Below are 17,866 nucleotides of genomic sequence, written 5' to 3'. Positions count from 1 at the left end.
TCCACCCCCAAAGGTTGCATACATTTTACATCCAGAAGAGCATGGGGCGTAAATGACAGAACGAATCAGAGCATCGAAACTTCTATCTTTAAAACCCGACAGCTCTGAGGAGAGGTTGTTTGAAGAACATGCCATCAATATTTACCATCTAGATAGAAACTACATGAAACTGATCATTGCAAACTCCTCAACAATGTCGCATGCTGTGGTGAGAAAGCGGTTGTGGACGCGGTCGCCCACTCGAGACATGCTTTCGAAACCGTGGCTCGCGCCAGGCACAACAAGCATGGCAGATTTGACGTCAGCCTGCTGGAGTTTGTCGTGGAAACCCGACACCTGCGAGAGCTCGAAGGCCTCGTCGCAGTCCCCGATGACCTGCACAGTCGGCGGGAACCCGGTCAGATCAAAATGCACCGGACCTAGAACGTCACCCGTTAGCGTATCTCGACGTGGTCGTTCTTGTCTGTAGACGAGAGCAGACACAAAGGGGGGTGGTCGTACTGAGTGCTTCGAGATCGGTGGTTGGGACGCTTTTAGCATCTGGGAGACACCCGTCGACCAATCCGCGAGCGAGGAATGCAGGCCAGACACCTGTCTTGAGCAAGGAGAGGCCCAGGAGTGCTCGAGGCTGCAGAAAGTCTTGCAGGCTCCGAGGAGGGGGCACGTTGGGTCTGACGTGCTGCGAAAGGGCCGATTCGATGAAGTCGTGCGACACGTGGTTGGGAATGTGCGCGGCTATCGACTTCAACGGTTCTCGCAACGGCTGGTTCAATGGTCTCACGTTGACCAGGTCCGTTGGCCCGGCTATCAGGAGCAGTGCCCGTGGTTTGATCGGCCACGACAGGGACTAAGGCGTGGTGAGTACCAGCTTGGCAGAGAGCCATCGAAAGGAAGAAAAGAGCCTTACCGTGAACGCTGCGAGCAAAGAACCGGCCGAAGACCCGGCCACGATCACGGTGGCGGTGTCGAGGGTGGTGTTGGAGAGTCCCCGGTCTTGTAAGGCGGCATCTAGATCGTTCTGGATCCAGAGCCCGATCGAGCGAATGTCGTCCAGCTGCTCTTGGAAGCCGACTTCAGGCACCAGTCTGTAGTCGGCCGAGACGACCGTGTATCCGCGGTGGAGGAACTCGTGGAACAGAGCCCGAGGGTAGTCGGTACGGATCCCGCCTAGCCACGCACCGCCGTGTAAATAGAGAACCACCGAGCCATTGAGAACTGGCACCAGCGGGACATGTACGTCTGCTTCGATTTGCAAGCCATCAACGTGCTTGTATGTAAAAGTATACGGCAAAGGCAATTCAGTTGTCGCCTGACCCTCGGGACTTTGCAAGGCGCTCATGCTGTGTGACCGGGGGGAGGGAACAATGCTGGCTGCCGCTGACCCTCCTGGGCGGTATGTGAACAACTCATTCTTATAACCTTGTCCGTGTAGATTCGACCCGGTGCAGAGCAGTTGGCGTGAGAAAAGGCAAGCAAGGCGAGGTCAATAGAGCGACAACCGGTGACCGGAACCAAAGGTGGAGAATTCGAGTGCAAAAGCTTCGATCAATAAGTTCTACTCCGTACAAGAGTGTGGTATAAACGGACTCTAGTTCGCTGTTTCGAAACTCTCACCGTCTGCTCTAGTAGCTGTAATTGCGACGCCTGCCGAGCCATGATAAACACTATCTTGTATCCAACAAGTAGTTCGGCCCATGGGGGAGTTACCAGGCAGTTTCAGGTCTTATCTTACTGGGCAGCATACCATACTCAGATACGAAACACAATGCAGATGACCAAAACTGAAACAGCAACATGCATAGTTTGTCTGTTGGACTTAGCTACAGTCAGCGTCGACAAATAGTCTGCTCGAGCATTGTGGGAGGGCAAAAGCCGTGCAGAAATGTCTCGAGCACTTGTGGGAAATGGACGGAATCAACAAGTACAACAGGCTAGTCCCCAATGGGGCAAGAGTCGCGCCTTTCGGAAGACACAGTCGTGGCAACGGCCTGTCTCGGCTTCCTGTCCTGATATCTCCTAGGTAAGTTAGCACGCCGAAACCCCCTGCCAGTGATTGCATGCGTCCTAATATCAGTTCGCGAGCTGTCTTCCCCATTTGAATTCTCAATGAAATCCCTGCGCAGCAGACGCTTTATTGGCGGTCCATCACACCTCTTCACTTCAGCAGTCTTGGCTCGACCGGCGGGGATACATACCAGTTCGGTACTTTTGCAGTCGATGGGGGCACAAGATACAAAGAGTCGTGTCACAGACGATCAGCGTGCAAGGTTCAAGAAGCAGTTCTACTCGCCACACCTACCAGAGAGGTTTGAAGCTGCTAAGCAGATCCTAGAACAATATAGCGGGATACCGGCCGACGAGGTAAATAAACATGTTTTGAGAATTGTAAGCTTCGCTCCACGGCCCGACTTCGCACAGCCTACCTAACCATCTCTGCGCACATCTTTAGCGAGATCAAGGTTGGGCCATCCTGCCCTTCCCTTGTATAGGCCAGTTCCGCTTCCTAGAGCTGGAGCGTACAATCACAGACCCACGATACCAGGCCACACTCACGCGTCTTCGGCATGAAGGCTCTACAGATGCCTTGCTCGACGTGGGCTGTTTCGTGGGCCAGATCGTGCGCGCCCTCGCCTTCAACGGCGCAGACCCGGCGAGGCTATATGGCACGGATCTGGAGCAGGCGTATCTTGACCTTGGCTTCGACTTGTTCCGCGACAGTAGCAAATTGGACCGCTCACACTTCGTTGCGGGTGATATGCTGCTGGAGCCGCGGGATCCGCGCCTAGATCTTTTTATGGGCAAAATGACCATCATCCATGCTAGCAGTTTCTTCCATCTTTTCAACTGGTCGCTGCAAATCAAGGCCGCGAAGCGGTGTGTGGAGTTCATGAATCCGGACGTACACAATGTGATGGTGTTTGGAGGAATGATCGGAAGGGAGGAGCCTGGTGATATACATGGACCGGGACAATCTAAGTTGTTTATGCATAACGCCGCGAGCTGGGCGAGGCTGTGGGAGGAAGTCGGGGAGGCGACAGGGACTCGGTGGCGGACGGAATTCGAGTTCGTTGACGATGAGGCATTTAGGAAAGATAATCCGCACTATGCAAATGCTGGGATTAAGAGGGTTCGGTTCGGTACTTATAGAATCGATAGAAGCGGATAGATACTGCTGAGAGAATAGCGAGTCTTGGAAGCCACCTGTCACGGACTTGCTGGATCAAGCAGTGATAGATGGATGCAATGAGTATCGAAGCTACAGGTATTTCGTACAATTTGGCATTATCTTCAGCGTAGTGAGTGAATGGGCGATCGACGTCGTCGAGGGCGAGCAAGGGCGGCATCACCGTATTTCCCAATCCGGGGTGAGACACGCCTTGGCAAATCAGCCAGCCTCGTCAGGACACTCTTGTTGTTTGTATCACCTTCAAACAGACGCGACTACCCTCGACTAAAGTCACATTGAATCACTCATGTTTTATATTATCTGATACAATCGTTGTGGTGGTGTCACCAACATGAAGTGGAGTGGCAGGGATGACGCATGCATTTCTACAGTCAGAATTGACCAACTTGATATCCGATTCCAAACGGAAAAGCAATGATGTACGCACTGCCGCTGAGCAGTCGCTCGCCGATCTCAAAGCCATCTCCTTCACATCAGAAACTCAGCTAGCAGGCGACCTGCTACGACGAGCCCAGTTCATCGACCCTTTCGTCCTAGCATGCAAGACCAAAAACTCCAAACTAGCAACTACGGGGACGGTTTGTCTGCAAAGGCTGACGGCAAGCAGAGCTGTTCCTCGGTCTAGACTACCCGATGTTCTTGATGCATTCCATGATGGAGTTAGTTCTGGCTATGACCCCCAGCTGAAGATCCTGCAAACGCTACCTTCACTCCTTCAATTGTACGGAGATGACTTGAGAGAAGACCTTCTGGCTCGCACGCTGGAGATTTGCGCTGCTTTGCAGTCCAGTAAGACGGTCATCGTCAGCCATACAGCAACTGCGACATTCGAACAACTCGTCTCGACTGTCTTTGAGCAAGCCTGGCAGAAGAAGGGAACCAGTATTCATGACGACCAAAACGAGGATGTCTCGCCATCGCGTCTAGAATTATCTGATGCCTGCTTCAAGGACGCTGTTAATTTGTTCCGCGACCTCTGTCTATTGCTTGACCAAGAAAAGTCACAATTTCTAAAGGTTGAGAGCTTGCCTTCTACTTTCCTCCTTGAGACGCTTCACACGGTATTCTCAGCACACAGAACATTTTTGACCTTAGACTCGGATCAGTTAGATGATTGCTGGGGACATCTAGTCAACGGTCTGTCCCGAGTCATAGGACGCAAGGAAGCGTTCGGTCATGTTGTGCAAGCCTTCTCCCTCATCCTGCTGATCTTGCAAGAATTTGCCGAGATCATGCAATCCCATATAACACATCTCTTTCCATCTATTCTAAATGCTCTTGAGAAAGAAGGCAACCCAACATGGAAGCGAACATTGTGTCTTGAGTTCTTCCGCAGCATCTGCTCAGACTTTACACTCTTCAGAAATATCTTTGATCTGTTCGACAACGACGATAAGCAAGAGAAGTTTGTGGGGCCTTTCATGTCTGCTTTGGTTCGCATCGCAGCAGAAGATCCTTCGTTGATTGGTCTGGGCCGTCAATCGACAATACCAGTGCAACGGACCAATGACGCCGAGAGCGAAGAGGCAGCGTCTATCGAAGCTCAGGGTCTCGGTGGTGCTATCACATCTGTTTCCACGGGAGACTCAAGCACAATTGGTATCAGCATGAATTGGAGTGTCCTCAGCGTTCCACTTATGGATCAGCCCGAAAAACAGAGCCCTCCTGCGCTCCCTAGCACTTACATTTACGCTCTGGTCTTGGGCTGCATTGCATCTTTATGTGATGGCTTGTCGAAGTTTGTGATGCCACTCAGCGTTCCGAGCCGATCTACACACCGAGACTCTGCAGAAGATACCCCACGGAATGGCCTTGCTGTGGACGCTGCGGAAGACGGAGGCCTGCGCAGACAGAGTCGGCCTGCGACTGTATCTAGCAAGTACCAACGACTTGTCAACCCGTTAAGTCTATCTCAGCATCCGCAATTGCCAGCGATCCGAACATGCGCTTCGATTATTGAGACATGCTGGCCCGCTGGGCTTGCCACTTGTTCAACCTTTTTGAATTCGGCTTTGGATTCTGAGTTCTATCACATCTTAATCAGATCTGTGCAGAAGCTTGCTCAAGTGTCCGGCGTGCTGGAGCTATCGACACCAAGAGATGCACTGCTCACTACCTTGGCGAAATCCTCGATCCCGACCAATGCGACGAGCATAATCTCAAATTCCCAGAACACCAGACCTTCAACTCGGTCAGGACCGCCTGACCAGGATACTACCAATAATGACATTAGATCCCCAATCGAACCGCCCCCTACGCCTACTTCGCAGGCGCAAGCTCAACCACTCAACGTTCGTCATCTGTTGTGCCTTCGAGCCCTTTTAAACCTTGGGATCGCCCTAGGACCAACGCTTGAACAGGATGCCTGGTATATCTTGATTGAAACCATGCAGACAGTTGAGGCTTTGATTGCAATACCATCTACAATGTCGGCAACCACGCAATTTGGTAGTCCCCGAATTGGTACTTCAAGCAGCGACGGCCAGGCTACCCTGGCAGGCGAGATCGCTTCTGTACAGGCGGCAACCAAAAGAATGTTGGAAAGTACCAAGAGCTACACTCAAGAATCCTTCTCCATCCTTGTGCAGGCTTTCTTCCGTCTCTTCGGTCAAGACGGGGTGGATGGAGATGCACCACTAATTGAAGAGGCGCCCATGTCGTCTCCTGTGTCATCTCCGACAAGGCTTACACCTGGACGACGTCCACATCGCCTCTCGCGTAGTGTGTCCGGCCTGTGGACCAAATCGAGATCCCTCGATCGAGAGATTGGCTTCGTCCTTAACAAGATCAGCGACATATCGCGGGTGAATCTTCAGCGCTTCTCTACGACATCTGAACAGTCCTGTTCATGGGATTTGATAGGAAAGCGTCTTCTGAGAGTTACTCGGGATGCTGAATTTTCGGATGGTCATCGCCTCCAAGCAGCTAGTATACTCGACCTAATCGCCATGGAAACTATGAAGCTCCTGGACAGCCCTAATCTGGATGCCGAGGACGCCAATGCTATTAGACTAAGATGCTTGCAAACCCTGCTTGAGCAGCTTGACTCCCTTGGATCTGAAGAGTCCTCTGGCGATGTCCAGTACGAAATGCATAGGAGGCTTCTTGAAGCGCTGGAAAGCATGCTTAGCCATAATGGTGACTCATTTGGTGACGCATGGCCGATAGCCTTTGATGTTCTATCTACAACATTTTACAAGAGCGGCCAACGTCGTCCGAAGATTAATGAAGCACTGCTTGAGGAGGAAGAGGGCGGTGAGCAGAACGCGCAGATCCTCCGAGTCTCATTCAGATCAATACAGTTGATTGCGTCCGACTTTTTGAATGTACTTTCGGCGAGTTCGATGTCGACACTATCGCATCTCCTCCGCAAATATGGCTCACAGTTCTACGATCTCAATGTGGCACTGACAAGCACAACACTACTCTGGAGCCTCGCATCGCACATAATGGCAAACATTGATACCATTGAACTCGAGGCAATGACAACAATGGATGTCATCCTTGAGGATGGTTCAAAGTCGGCCGCTCTGTGGAGTGTTACCTTGCTTCAGCTAGTTGAACTATCCAAAGATCCACGCACAGATGTTCGCAACGCGGCAATCAGAGTATTATTGAAGATGCTAGACGCCTCCGCCGAAAGCCTTTCCCCAGGAGCGTGGTCTGTCGCGCTTATGCATGGCCCATTGAAAGCTATCCAGGCGTGCATAGAACAGTATACCTCTGACGTTCCTGCCCGGTCAGAGTGGCTGGCTTCGGCCTCGCAATTGACGGATGGTACCATTCAGCTCATATGCGACAACGTGACGGTCATCATGCGACATGCAAGCTTTGGTGATACCTGGCTTCGAGTGATGGGAACCATTGAAGCCATATTAAGACTGCAGTCGCTGCAAGCTGCTTCTCTGGCTTTTTCAAATCTCTCCAGGTTATTGAGCACTCTTCGATCTCTACAACAAGCTGACGAGAGATTGGTCGTGCCTGCGTTGCGACTGTGGGCCATGCATTCTCCCGTGCGGATCCAGAGTGATGAGCAACCGAATCAATCAGCGTTAGCCGCACATATGCATGTGTTCGTCGAAGCTCACAAAGTTAGCAATGTTGCTGTAACGAAATTCGAGTTTGATCAGCACGACACCACAGCTCTGATAATGGACGCGATAGAGAAGGCTGTCTTGCAGTGCACCCATCCTCCATACACGAATGACGTGAAGGCTTTAGAACCGGAGCAAAAGGAGGCCTCGGAAGGGTTGGGCATCGTGAAGGAGCTCCTGCGAGATGATGTTGGACGCTATTCGCGCTATCTACTTCGCCTCGTGCGGCTTAGCCTAAATATTCAAGACGGCAGAGTTGGCCTTCAGCACAAAAGGTCTGCAATTCACAAGGCTGTACAAAGGCCAACTTTTGTCGCGTTTGCGTCTGCTTGTGTGGAAGCATACAAGATGCTGATACTTGAAGAGGCCAAGGACGAGAACCTGATCCACACCTTGTCCATGGGAGACTCCTTTCAGATATTGTTTGCGCTGATCAAGACCAAATACACGGAGCTAGCCACGAACAACCAAGCTCCTCTTTGGCGCAGTGCAACCGTCACTGCGGTGGTACTGCTGGAGGCCCTCCAGAAGCACGTGAAGCAAGGTTCGAGGCAAAGGTCCCTACCACGGGCGAAGAGCTTGGCGGATGCGATATCTTCCACCGCTTCGAGCATCCTAGGCCCTGGAGGATTGGGCGGCTCTTACCCATCCAAGCACAAGGATGAGGTGCTCTTCGAAGACGAGAAGTTCGACATTGAGCATTTCCGACTGTTCCACAAGGCGCTGGTGTCGGTCTTTAAGCACGACGACATTCCGCAAGATTCGTGTCGAGCGTACGCGGTCACTCTGTTCCAGGCGTCGCTCTTGGCTAAACCGTGGTTCCACGACCTCCCCGACGATCTTGTCGGGGAGCCCCTGACAGACCTGCTGGTCGTCCGACCAGGGAGTCTACACAGGCCCGTGTTTGTGGTCCGACGACAGACCTGCTACACCGCGATGGCCGCTCTGTTTGAACTGGCGCAACGTCCTGGACACGACGACGGCGACGGTGGCGACGGGGACGAAGACGAGAGTGACGGTGATGGCGGCGACGACTCGGACAAGCTGGCACGCGCAGCCTGTCCGTACCTGCTTTTACGAGTGGTGCATCCGCTCAAGACGTTCCTCGCCGACCAACGACTCAGAGGTCTCACGCCGCCACCTCCACCCCAGCAGGCCGAGTTGGAGATTGTGCTGGCCAATTTCGTCGAGCTCCGAAGTCACGACGCCGTGGTGCGAGAGGTGGTCTCGGGAGGACCTGAGAAGCAACCGGACGGCACCAACCCCGGCGTGGGAGGAGACGGCAAGGAGCACCTGCGGCTTCTGTACTCATTCATGCTGCGCGTGCACAAGTTCTGGCGTACGCTGCCGAGACTGAAAGGACCAGGGGCGTGGCAGACCGGTGACCCGGGCCAAGGGATAGAACGGGCGCTCGAGCAGTGGGAGAGGAGCATCGGCACGGGCTGGGGTCTACAGTAGAAAGTATCAAGCAAGAAATTATCAATATTTGCAAGCCACGTTGAAGAAAAAACAAGGTTCAATCACACCTCCAGGGTTGCAAAGTTGCGCTTTTTTCCCCAGTGTTCGTCTAAACTAGAAAATCTCCCCGTGCCATTCACTAGGTAGACTACGGGGCAGCAACGTCTTTCGGGCGCAGGAGACCCAATGCATCCCTGCCTGATGGGATGCCTACATAGGCCCAAAGGTCGAGGGGTATCAAAATGGCGGTAAAGCAACGCCCCAGCTAGCCATGGCCCTTTTCGGCCTGATCACGAGGCCCTCGGCACGCCCCCCAGTAATGATGGCATGTTTGGGATTCCCGATCACACCGTGCAGATAGATACAGCTGAGGCCCCAACAGCTACATGCATGCAAGGGTCGAATGTCATTGTCATCCAGGTGACCTTTTTCTCCAGGTTCCAGGCCTGGACAGATGATATGTGATGTGTAATGGCGGTGAAGTAAAAACCAAGATTCCGTCTCCGGATGAATCAAATCAAGCAGGTACCGGCGGGACTGGATCGGGAAGTTTGCCACCAATGCCTGGATTATCGAGCGCTAGTTGGGGAGCGAGCTCGGGTGCCTGTCGAAATAGCACGATTTCGGATTGCTTAAAGTATCGTCGCGCATCTGTACGACATGGATTTTGTTAGCACGTAATCTCTCGGCAACATGATGGAGGGGTTTGTCCCTGGGAGAGAACAAGCAGGGCTTTCGCATCGAGAAGTGCCCAAGGTGGCGGAAGCAAGACCCGAGAGTTGCTGTTCAATGGCGGATGCTACTCCATAGACGCATGGGGTTTTTGCTTTTTGATGCCCATGCAGCGGTTCGTGAGATGCAAAGTGACAGCCACAGGAGCCCGTCGATAATGACAGGACATTGATGCCCAGCAACGGGTTGAGATGTAACGTACCTTCATCAATCAAAACCAGGCTCAGGTAGTATCTGGTGGAGAACTTCTTGTTGACATCTCGGAACGTTGGCGTAAGATCGAAGCCACCGAGGAACAATCGTATTGGTATCGTTTCTCCTGTACTCATTATCAGTATCGCAAGCTGATATTGAATCGTCTCAAAGGGCTTCACGACGCCCGTGGAGCGTGTTGCGCTTCGGGGGAAGATGCAGTTGTTCGCGTACCTCTTGATGGAGACCCATCCATGATCTTATGATGTTAGCAAGGGACCAAATTTCACAATGAGCGCTGCCTGCATACCTCGAATCGTACCAACGTTTCACTTTCGTTGTACTGGTTTGGAGCGACACCCGTCGTCTCCCGCCGAATAATGGACAATTCCATGTGCTTGATCTTTAATCTGACCAGCAAGAAGTATATTCTGCCGACGATCACATCTTTCAGGTGGTATTTGCTCTTGGAATATTCGAATTCAATGTGCAGACAGTCCTCGATGCCAACGTCCATCTTGATCGAGCTGTTTGTCTCGGGAGGTATCCGGTATGTGTATACCCAAATGTCCTTCTCTCGTATCACATCGGCCATTCTTCTCGACACAGTGACGCGGATAAAGTAGCGAAGCTTGACATTGATGCCATTGTATGATTCGTATTGCTTCTCGACGTTCTTGAAGTTGAAGGGGAAAGTCTGAGGATGTTGTAGTTCGCCAGGAGCCGCGAGCTCTTGGCCGAGAGAAAGGAATTCATAGTGGTTTCCGCGATCGAAGAACATTTCTATGCAGCGTTAATCCTGTTGACCGGAGTACTCTCCACCCAGCGTTTGTAGCTGGGGTTGGGATCGAATCCGGAGCAGGCATACCTATTAAACCCACGAACTGAACCTTGATGCCCGTATGCTCCAAGCGCTTCCCATCCTTGGGTCTGATTGTGACCGCACCCTTGACGGACTCGCCATCGAAATAGAGGGGCGCCTTTTCGCGTCGGCTCTTGTCAAGCTTGACATCGACTGTCTGGCGATCATCGGCATTGTCAAGTACGATGTCGATGTCGACCGGTGTAGAGAAGAAGAAGGACGACATTGCAGACAGCCGTACAAAAAGGAAGGGCGGCGTTCAAAGAATGTGGACCAATGTCATGCAGCAGCACCAGATGAGACTGTGTGGTGAGTCTAACACTTTCTGTAATGATCTTGAGGGAGCCTGCATGGTGGTGGTGTCTTCCGCAGTCACCTCCGTAATAGTCGCAGTAGGTGATGATAGACGCTTGCCGCTTTAGAGCCTAGTAGGGCAGTCCTGATAGGCATCACCTTATCCGTAAAGCCTAGAGATTCTGAGTATCTGACCTGTAACCCCTACCTCCTCCATGTCTTAGGTACCTTACCTACTGTAACTGTTACGGAGTTTGAGAAAGAACTCATGTGCGCGATCATGTTGGTGCAGTCATGTGCAAATCGACATACACTTTTATCACCATTGTATCTATGTAACACCGACTAGCTAATCCAATGCCTGGTCCAACGTCACCCGCGCCGACGTTGGAAGTTGCCATTCACGCGGGTCCGCTACAAGAACCCTGATCAGCCCGGTCTAATCAAACGACCATCTGCATGTGAATTTGAGTTGTTGTGAGGCATTGTTCCTCGGATCATTGTTGACACCGAGAGGCGTCGCATGTGGCAAGGTGGCTGTCAGCATATTCCGGGGTCATCGGGTATTGCTGGAGCTGGAGATGCCAGTCCGTTCAATCGCCAATTGCCGAAGTTGCGCCTTACGGTTTGTACGCCGTACCTTCGGGGGACCTTACTCCGTACGTCCTGCCTGTACAGTACCTTAACCTTGGCGGTTCTTTGTGACCCTAAAGACCTCTCCTGGGTAAGGTAGGCAGGTACCAATACGGTGCTCTTAATTGGTGCCTAGGCTTTTGTACTACCCGGGGTCCCTTTGTCGTTCCCCCGCGGGTTGAAGGCGCCTCATCCGCCGCTCTGGAATCTGGATATGACGCCTGTGCTTTTTTATCCATTCACCATTGATCTTTTCCTCGTCGGTGGTCCATGGATTCCCACAACCCGGTGCCTGACTAGAGGTGATTGGGGCCTTCACTTTACTCGTACCCAACAACTTATCGCACAATTATCCGGCATTGATGGGCACAATGTGGTGACGCCTGTGGGGTTTGCAGGGCAACAGTCGCCCTGAATTCAGAAATTCACAGCGCAGGAAACGCTGCCGTTGACCACGCCGGAAGCACCTTTTTTCGATTCTTTCTTACTTGTCGAACCGTCAACTCCTCGGTGGCCACAAATAGCAATTTTCTGCAAGTCCCATCAACTCTGGTACAGTCTCTATCGGTAAGGAGTCTCCATAGGTATGCAATCTTATATACTACCCTCGTAGTCCCCCTCTCGCTACTGCTACTACTACTGCTACCGCTACCTCGAACGCTTCGCTATTTGATTCTACACATTCCCTTATTTTCAGCCTCATATACCCCACGCTTGTCGTCTTCGAGTCTTTCTTCTTGTGTGGCTTTTGCTCTTCAGCCTAGCCTCAATCCCAAGTGACATCATTGGTCAACTCTCATACCGCCACTAACGTCGCCATCATGTTGTCGGCAGAACGAACCACGAGACTGCAACCCTTCCAAAATCACATCCGTACTACCAAGCCCGCTCTCGAAATCTCGGTAAGCAAAATGGCCGCCGAAGACGACGACCACATAGAGCATATTTGGATCATCACAGGGCCTGCTGGTTGTGGGAAGACCACGGTCGCTCAACATCTGGCCAAGGAACTCTCCCTCCCATATATAGAGGGCGACGATGTATGTTGCAACCCCTGGCAGCCCTTCAACGTGGCTAACATGTGACTGCAGTTTCATCCCGTTGCCAACAAGCAGAAGATGGCCTCAGGAATTCCCCTCACAGACGCCGATCGCTGGGACTGGTTGATAACACTCAGAAACGAGGCTCTCAAGCAGCTGCAGCATTCCAACGGTGTCATTGTCACCTGTTCCGCCCTCAAGCACAAGTACCGGGATGTGATCAGAGTGGCCAACTATGAGCATCCATCCGTGCAGGTCCATTTCGTATACCTCAAAGTCGACGAATCCACCTTGCAAAAGCGTGTGGCTGCTCGAGTCGGCCACTACATGAAGGAGGGAATGGTCCACAGTCAAATGGCGACACTGGAGGAGCCCGAGTTGGATGAGGAGTGGGATGTCCTGCCAGTGGATGTAAGAGATGATAAAGAGACGGTGAAGAAGCAGGCTCTGGAAATGGTACAAAGGAAACTGAAGGAATACGAAGGCTTACATCAATATCCCAACTGAGGTCGGAATCATTGACATGTGGCAGAATATCAGGGTGGTGGCATCGAGTTCAGCGTAGGCGCCAGGTGTTTGGCCTTTCGGGTGAGCTTGGATGGATACATCGGCGTCCAACTCCCCAGGTTTTGGTATTAGCGGGATGGCGTTACCACTCACGAGCACTCCTCGACAGATGGTTCAGAGTTTGCATGTGTGTCTTGGGATCAGACACCTTTTCGGGTATACTTTCTTTATAGTGACTTCGATGGTCTCAGTGGCAAATGAAGCAATCAGTCTAGCCTCAGCTTACAAGTTGTTCCAGCAAATAAACCAATCCATGTATGATGCCAATAGTCCACGTGAAGGAATGTTTGTCCAGGTGATCATTCTCGGCTAATAAACAGAGGTGATTGTCGTGGGGGATGGACCGCAGGCAAAATGGCTCGAGCCCTGAACGCGGCTTTTGGTTCATAGTCTGTTATAGATGAATCACACATGACAGTCGGCATTGTTCAAAACTCTAGCTGATCAACGATACTGCATTTTATTCTGCCTCGGTCAACGACGATGAGATAGATGGTTGTACTCCGTACTGTTTGAGTGTCTGACTTAGCGAAAAGAGCCACCAACTAAACAGATCGAACTAGAGTGCCACTTGCCTCGCCTCGCCAAAAGCGTCCTGAACTCCCCTTCTCCTGCCCCAAGAATCAGCCAGTTTCTTTTACATCCACGAACAAACCCATTGAACCCCGATCAATGTAGTCATCTTGGTGGAAATGACTACTTTCGACTAAATCATGTCTTTCGTTTTCGATGCTGCACTGTCCAGGTAGATCCAGGCAGTGTCCCCTGCGCCATCGCCAACACCAACATCGGGTCTAGCACCAGTTGCAGCGCAGCCAAAGACGCCTCCGCAACAGGATGCAAACGTCGGCGCCATCCATGAATGCCCCTTATGGTGGAGGATCCCATGTGCGCTCTTCCTCTGGCTCCGGTCGGGCGCAACGTAGTACCAATGTGTGTTCAACCTCAAAACCACCCATGTTCAAGAGACTGACTGTCCAGCCCGACAAGCAAATCTCCCAGATCGAGAAGAGTGTCACCCATCTCCTCGTCGCCACGAAACAACTCCTCGAGACTCTCACACAATGGTCGCGTGGGCAAGCACAAGAAGAGGAGGTTTCAGATGTCTACGTGCGCTTGGGATACGAATTCAACTTGGCATGCCGTGCTTTCAACTCAATAGGTGTCGAGACATCCGACCTAGGTCCTGTGCCCGATCTCCTACGAAGTATTCTCGAGGACACTCTGAGTCAGCCTGCCTCTCCTCAAGCCCTCGACAACTATCTGCCCCGAATACGAGATATCATCATAAACTTATTGCATGGCCTGAAGAGAAAGCAAAGCCGGTTACGTGGAAGAGGCACGAAGGACAATGCAGCTACACCCCAAGCACGACCTCCTGGTGGCCAGGCACGACAAGCCAGCGTATCGACAACTGGAAGCAATGAGACGGGATTAACGCATATGCTGGACGATGTCTCGAGTGCCACTTCCAGCCTCCGTGGGCAAACTTCTCAGCAGGACACTATTACTTCGCCTGAACACTCCCATACCCCCAAGGCTCCTATAAATAGACAGTCGATGCGCCGCGATGTGCCAGCGCAAATACCGCAATCCGATACCACTTCCAGCATGTCCTCGACAACGGCCCAGAACCTACCGGTGACGGCCCCCTATCAAGAGGTAGAACAATCCAGTCCAGCTCCTCATATCAATTTCCCTCATCCTCCGCCACCGCCTCCAAAGCAGACCGATGCTCTCACCAGGCTACAGCGTGGTGGAGATCTGGAAAGACGAGCTTCAAGGAGATTCTCGGCTTACCAAATCCAAAAGCACCTTGGAGCATCTCCCAATGGAGTGCCCGTGATACCTGCGGCTCAAAACTCGCCAATCCCAAATCGAGGGAAGGAGGCGCAAGAGTCATTGACGGCTGTTCGTTCCCGAAGCTCTTATCAGCAGTCTAGATCGCGGTCCATGCGTCAAGGAGATGTTTCGCCTAGTAGAAGTGGCACGGTCAGGGCACCACAACGTATATCAGAAGAGCGAGAAGAAACGCCGATTCTCTCGCTGGACTCAATGCCTCAGATGAAGGCACCTGAAGACCAGCTCAACATTGATAGCCCAACTGTGAAGACTCCTGAAGAATATCACCAACCACCACCTCCACGACAAGATACTGGAAGCTCAGACAAGTTGTCTCTTGGTGCTACCATCAATGGGCCTCTGGGACCAGCTCCTGAAGAACTGCAAAACACATCGCCGATCGCCTCTCATCCCGTGCCACCTCCGCCAGAAGATGGGACGTCCTTCGAAGAAGGTGCTGTAAGTAGTGCGGAAACGGTGCAGCAAAAGCCACGAGCGGATGTTACGTCTACCCAAACGCAAAGGCCACCTTTCGAGTCGTCCCCTGCCCAGGGCAAGGAATTGACACTGTTCCTGCAGTACAGGAGCAAGATCAAGAAGTTCGTGCTGGTCGATGGTTATGAGGAGTTGACGATTCCACGACTACAACTTGCATTTATCGAGAAATTTGCTTGGAATACACAACATGATGGTGGAGAACTTCCAGAAATATACGTACAGGATCCAGTATCTGGGGTGAGACATGAGCTGGAGGATCTTTCAGATGTTAAAGATCGAAGTGTCCTTGTCTTGAATGTGGAGCAACTTGATGAAGTAAAGAAGCATATTGACGAAGGACTCGGAGGTCTTCAGAAAAGCCTTGAAGGCGTGCGGTCATTATTAGAAGGACATGGTACCCTCATGCAGCGATTTTCGGACCGACAACTCGAAACTTCGAAGGAAATGGCTCGAATGTCTGCTGTACCGACGTCAACGTCGCGAACTCCGGTGTTGGCTTCTGGCTCTTTTCCACCACCATCAGGAGCATCGGCTTCTACGATCCAGGAAATCCAGAACCTACGAAAGGAAATCGCCGTGCTTCGACAGACATACTCGACCATGTCCTCAGATTTTAGTGCGGCCATGACTGACATCAAATCCAAAGCAGCCAATGTCAAGTCGGCTGCTGCCGAAGCGGCGAATTCTTCCTACAAAGGAGATGCTGGGCGTGCCCATATTAACCAAGGAAAGAAGGCACTGTCCGATGACTCGGAGGCTCTCGTCAACCGTGTGGATGATTTGTCAGACATTGTTGAAGAGCTTCGTAAGGATGTTGTGACTAGAGGAGTCAGACCGCTGCCACGTCAACTTGAAGACATTAGCAAGGAGATCAGTGCTGCCGCTAAACAACTAACAAAGGTCAAAGATTTCGTCAAGCGTGAGAAGCCTATCTGGACCAAGATTTGGGAGCAAGAGTTGCAGGTAGTGATGACAGAACGAGACGATCTCACTCAGCAAGATGAATTGATGAATGATCTCGACGGCGATCTTGAAGATATTACAAATGTATTCAAACTTGTGGAGGAAGCTACCAAGCAACAAAATATCCAGAACACCGCCGCACCTGGCCGCCAAGCGTCGAAAAATCTGGCTTTCGAGACGGACATTGATCCCCACGAGGCGAAGAGTGGAATGCTGGATGAAGTTCGAGCCCTTCAGCCTAACCATGAAAGTCGGCTTGAGGCTATCGAGCGGGCTGAAAAGGTCCGACAGCGTGAGCTTGAGAGTCGCAAAGTCGGTGAATTCCAGCGCGAGGTTGAGTCGTTTGTAGAAGAAGGCAAGCTGAAGAAGACGGGTGGAATGGACGAAGTCGAGAGAAGGAGAAAGTTGAAAGATGAGCAGGCTCGTAAGGAGAACTGGGAACGTCAACAAGCAAGAGCAGCGGAACTAGAGAAGAAGAGGGCCGAAGCGGCGGCAGCGATGGCAGCGGCTGCCGCTGCTGCCGAAACCAACGGCACCACGCAAGAATCGGAAAATGACACCTCTCAAGAAGGCGAAGCGGCATTTCAAGATGCAAAGGAAGAGAGCGGCCAGTCGCCCGAGGATGGAACATCACCTGTACCGCCGGCAGTTCCCACCAAGGACGGAGTCGACAACAGTGAAGGTCCGGCACCACAATTACCTGAAGTCGAGACCGATGGGGAGAAGGGACTTGGTATGTCATTTTCTTCATAAAGACCTAATATAATGTATTTGTCCACGACAAAACTATATGTATACTTTTGAAAATTCTCAAGATTGCCACTGATGATTTTGGTTGTGGTATCATAGACTCTAGCGAAGCAGTTTCGGGGAATGTCTCTGTGGATTCAAAGGACCACAGTGGAGTGGTAGGTGATCAGAAAGAAGATGAGATCAAAAAGGACGAACAAGACGACAAGAAAGATCACCGAGGCAGTTGGTGGCAGCCTGCGATATTCTCGACTTAGCGAATCGAGTGGTGATGGCGTGCGTGTGACTGACTGACTGAACTGACCAGTGACATCGGTTGAAGGTGGTTTTTTGTTTTTCCCAACATCTGACTTCTTTTCTTGTTCAACAACGATGGTTTGGCAGGGAGAATGGTTTCCGTGTTGTGGTTATGGTTTTTACGAAGAAGGATGAATACCCCTTTGTCGTTAATAACTGGATGTTTGACGAATGAAGTCGAATCTTCCCATTACAACGGGATATTGCCGAGTACGGATTGATATATTTCAGATGTGGTTTTCCTTATTTTTCTGTTTGGCTAATTCACTCCAACCAAATTTCCCAGCGCGCAGGAAGCGAGCGATCGGAGCGAGCGATGTGTATACAAGTACTCTGTATAAGGGGCGAGTTTATCCTCTTCTGTCGTTTTTTAAATGGATGATATCCTTTTGTGACAATTGAGCATCATTTTGCCCTTCTTCCGAGCTCACCGTGTAAAAAGAACTGAAACATGTGA

General features: G+C 51.6%; 6 protein-coding genes across 9 annotated transcripts; 4 read left to right on the top strand and 2 right to left on the bottom strand.

The window, feature by feature from the left end:
* Window positions 1-128: 128 nt before the first annotated feature.
* On the bottom strand, window positions 129-2,115 carry PV06_09748. 2 transcript variants are annotated; one of them, XM_016411216.1, is made up of 3 exons: window positions 908-2,115; window positions 502-847; window positions 129-419 (listed from the first exon to the last, which is right to left on the bottom strand). In XM_016411216.1, exons 1-3 carry the CDS (start codon window positions 1,337-1,339, stop codon window positions 160-162), a joined length of 1,038 nt encoding a protein of 345 aa, XP_016257970.1. In that variant the 5' UTR covers window positions 1,340-2,115; the 3' UTR covers window positions 129-159. The 2 variants fall into 2 exon arrangements, with proteins under 2 accessions (XP_016257970.1, XP_016257971.1); XM_016411217.1 differs by having other exon boundaries at window positions 129-847.
* On the top strand, window positions 2,107-3,166 carry PV06_09747 (uncharacterized protein; the record flags this gene model as incomplete). The annotated part of the gene is made up of 2 exons (XM_016411215.1): window positions 2,107-2,385; window positions 2,450-3,166. The coding sequence occupies 2 exons, from the start codon at window positions 2,107-2,109 to the stop codon at window positions 3,164-3,166; spliced, it is 996 nt and encodes a 331-aa protein (XP_016257969.1).
* A 371-nt stretch (window positions 3,167-3,537) lies between these two features.
* On the top strand, window positions 3,538-8,739 carry PV06_09746 (uncharacterized protein; the record flags this gene model as incomplete). Its single annotated transcript, XM_016411214.1, has 1 exon — window positions 3,538-8,739. One exon carries the CDS (start codon window positions 3,538-3,540, stop codon window positions 8,737-8,739), a length of 5,202 nt encoding a protein of 1,733 aa, XP_016257968.1.
* Window positions 8,740-8,773: 34 nt separating this feature from the next.
* On the bottom strand, window positions 8,774-10,891 carry PV06_09745 (uncharacterized protein). Its single transcript, XM_016411213.1, has 5 exons — window positions 10,532-10,891; window positions 9,974-10,446; window positions 9,898-9,922; window positions 9,674-9,790; window positions 8,774-9,390 (listed from the first exon to the last, which is right to left on the bottom strand). Exons 1-5 carry the CDS (start codon window positions 10,749-10,751, stop codon window positions 9,257-9,259), a joined length of 969 nt encoding a protein of 322 aa, XP_016257967.1. The 5' UTR covers window positions 10,752-10,891; the 3' UTR covers window positions 8,774-9,256.
* A 944-nt stretch (window positions 10,892-11,835) lies between these two features.
* On the top strand, window positions 11,836-13,312 carry PV06_09744. 2 transcript variants are annotated; one of them, XM_016411212.1, is made up of 3 exons: window positions 11,836-12,036; window positions 12,287-12,492; window positions 12,544-13,312. In XM_016411212.1, exons 2-3 carry the CDS (start codon window positions 12,364-12,366, stop codon window positions 12,997-12,999), a joined length of 585 nt encoding a protein of 194 aa, XP_016257966.1. In that variant the 5' UTR covers window positions 11,836-12,036; window positions 12,287-12,363; the 3' UTR covers window positions 13,000-13,312. The 2 variants fall into 2 exon arrangements, with proteins under 2 accessions (XP_016257966.1, XP_016257965.1); XM_016411211.1 differs by lacking the exon at window positions 11,836-12,036 and having other exon boundaries at window positions 12,105-12,492.
* Window positions 13,313-13,502: 190 nt separating this feature from the next.
* On the top strand, window positions 13,503-17,812 carry PV06_09743. Of its 2 annotated transcripts, XM_016411209.1 has the most exons (3): window positions 13,503-13,992; window positions 14,041-17,095; window positions 17,212-17,812. In XM_016411209.1, exons 1-3 carry the CDS (start codon window positions 13,897-13,899, stop codon window positions 17,367-17,369), a joined length of 3,309 nt encoding a protein of 1,102 aa, XP_016257963.1. In that variant the 5' UTR covers window positions 13,503-13,896; the 3' UTR covers window positions 17,370-17,812. The 2 variants fall into 2 exon arrangements, with proteins under 2 accessions (XP_016257963.1, XP_016257964.1); XM_016411210.1 differs by having other exon boundaries at window positions 14,041-17,812.
* The last annotated feature ends 54 nt before the right edge of the window (window positions 17,813-17,866 follow it).

The sequence above is a fragment of the Exophiala oligosperma genome (genome assembly GCF_000835515.1).
Source record: "Exophiala oligosperma strain CBS 72588 unplaced genomic scaffold supercont1.11, whole genome shotgun sequence".
NCBI classification, from domain to species: Eukaryota; Fungi; Ascomycota; class Eurotiomycetes; order Chaetothyriales; family Herpotrichiellaceae; genus Exophiala; species Exophiala oligosperma.
The sequence above is the reverse complement of the archived record's forward strand: the minus strand, read 5'-3'. Positions and strand labels throughout refer to the sequence as shown.

Bases quoted from the DNA above. Each gene is read 5' to 3' on its own strand.
- PV06_09748 (XM_016411216.1), bottom strand. From the start codon at position 1,339: ATGAGCGCCTTGCAAAGTCCCGAGGGTCAGGCGACAACTGAATTGCCT. The intron at 848-907 runs GTAAGGCTCTTT...ACCACGCCTTAG, and splicing joins CTTTGCTCGCAGCGTTCACG to TCCCTGTCGTGGCCGATCAA. The intron at 420-501 runs GTACGACCACCC...GTGACGTTCTAG, and splicing joins CACCGATCTCGAAGCACTCA to GTCCGGTGCATTTTGATCTG.
- PV06_09745 (XM_016411213.1), bottom strand. From the start codon at position 10,751: ATGTCGTCCTTCTTCTTCTCTACACCGGTCGACATCGACATCGTACTT. The intron at 10,447-10,531 runs GTATGCCTGCTC...AACGCTGCATAG, and splicing joins TCAGTTCGTGGGTTTAATAG to AAATGTTCTTCGATCGCGGA. The intron at 9,391-9,673 runs GTACGTTACATC...CATGTCGTACAG, and splicing joins CCTGGTTTTGATTGATGAAG to ATGCGCGACGATACTTTAAG.
- PV06_09744 (XM_016411211.1), top strand. From the start codon at position 12,274: ATGTTGTCGGCAGAACGAACCACGAGACTGCAACCCTTCCAAAATCAC. The intron at 12,493-12,543 runs GTATGTTGCAAC...ATGTGACTGCAG, and splicing joins CATATATAGAGGGCGACGAT to TTTCATCCCGTTGCCAACAA.
- PV06_09743 (XM_016411209.1), top strand. From the start codon at position 13,897: ATGCAAACGTCGGCGCCATCCATGAATGCCCCTTATGGTGGAGGATCC. The intron at 13,993-14,040 runs GTGTGTTCAACC...CTGACTGTCCAG, and splicing joins GGGCGCAACGTAGTACCAAT to CCCGACAAGCAAATCTCCCA. The intron at 17,096-17,211 runs GTATGTCATTTT...GTGGTATCATAG, and splicing joins CGATGGGGAGAAGGGACTTG to ACTCTAGCGAAGCAGTTTCG.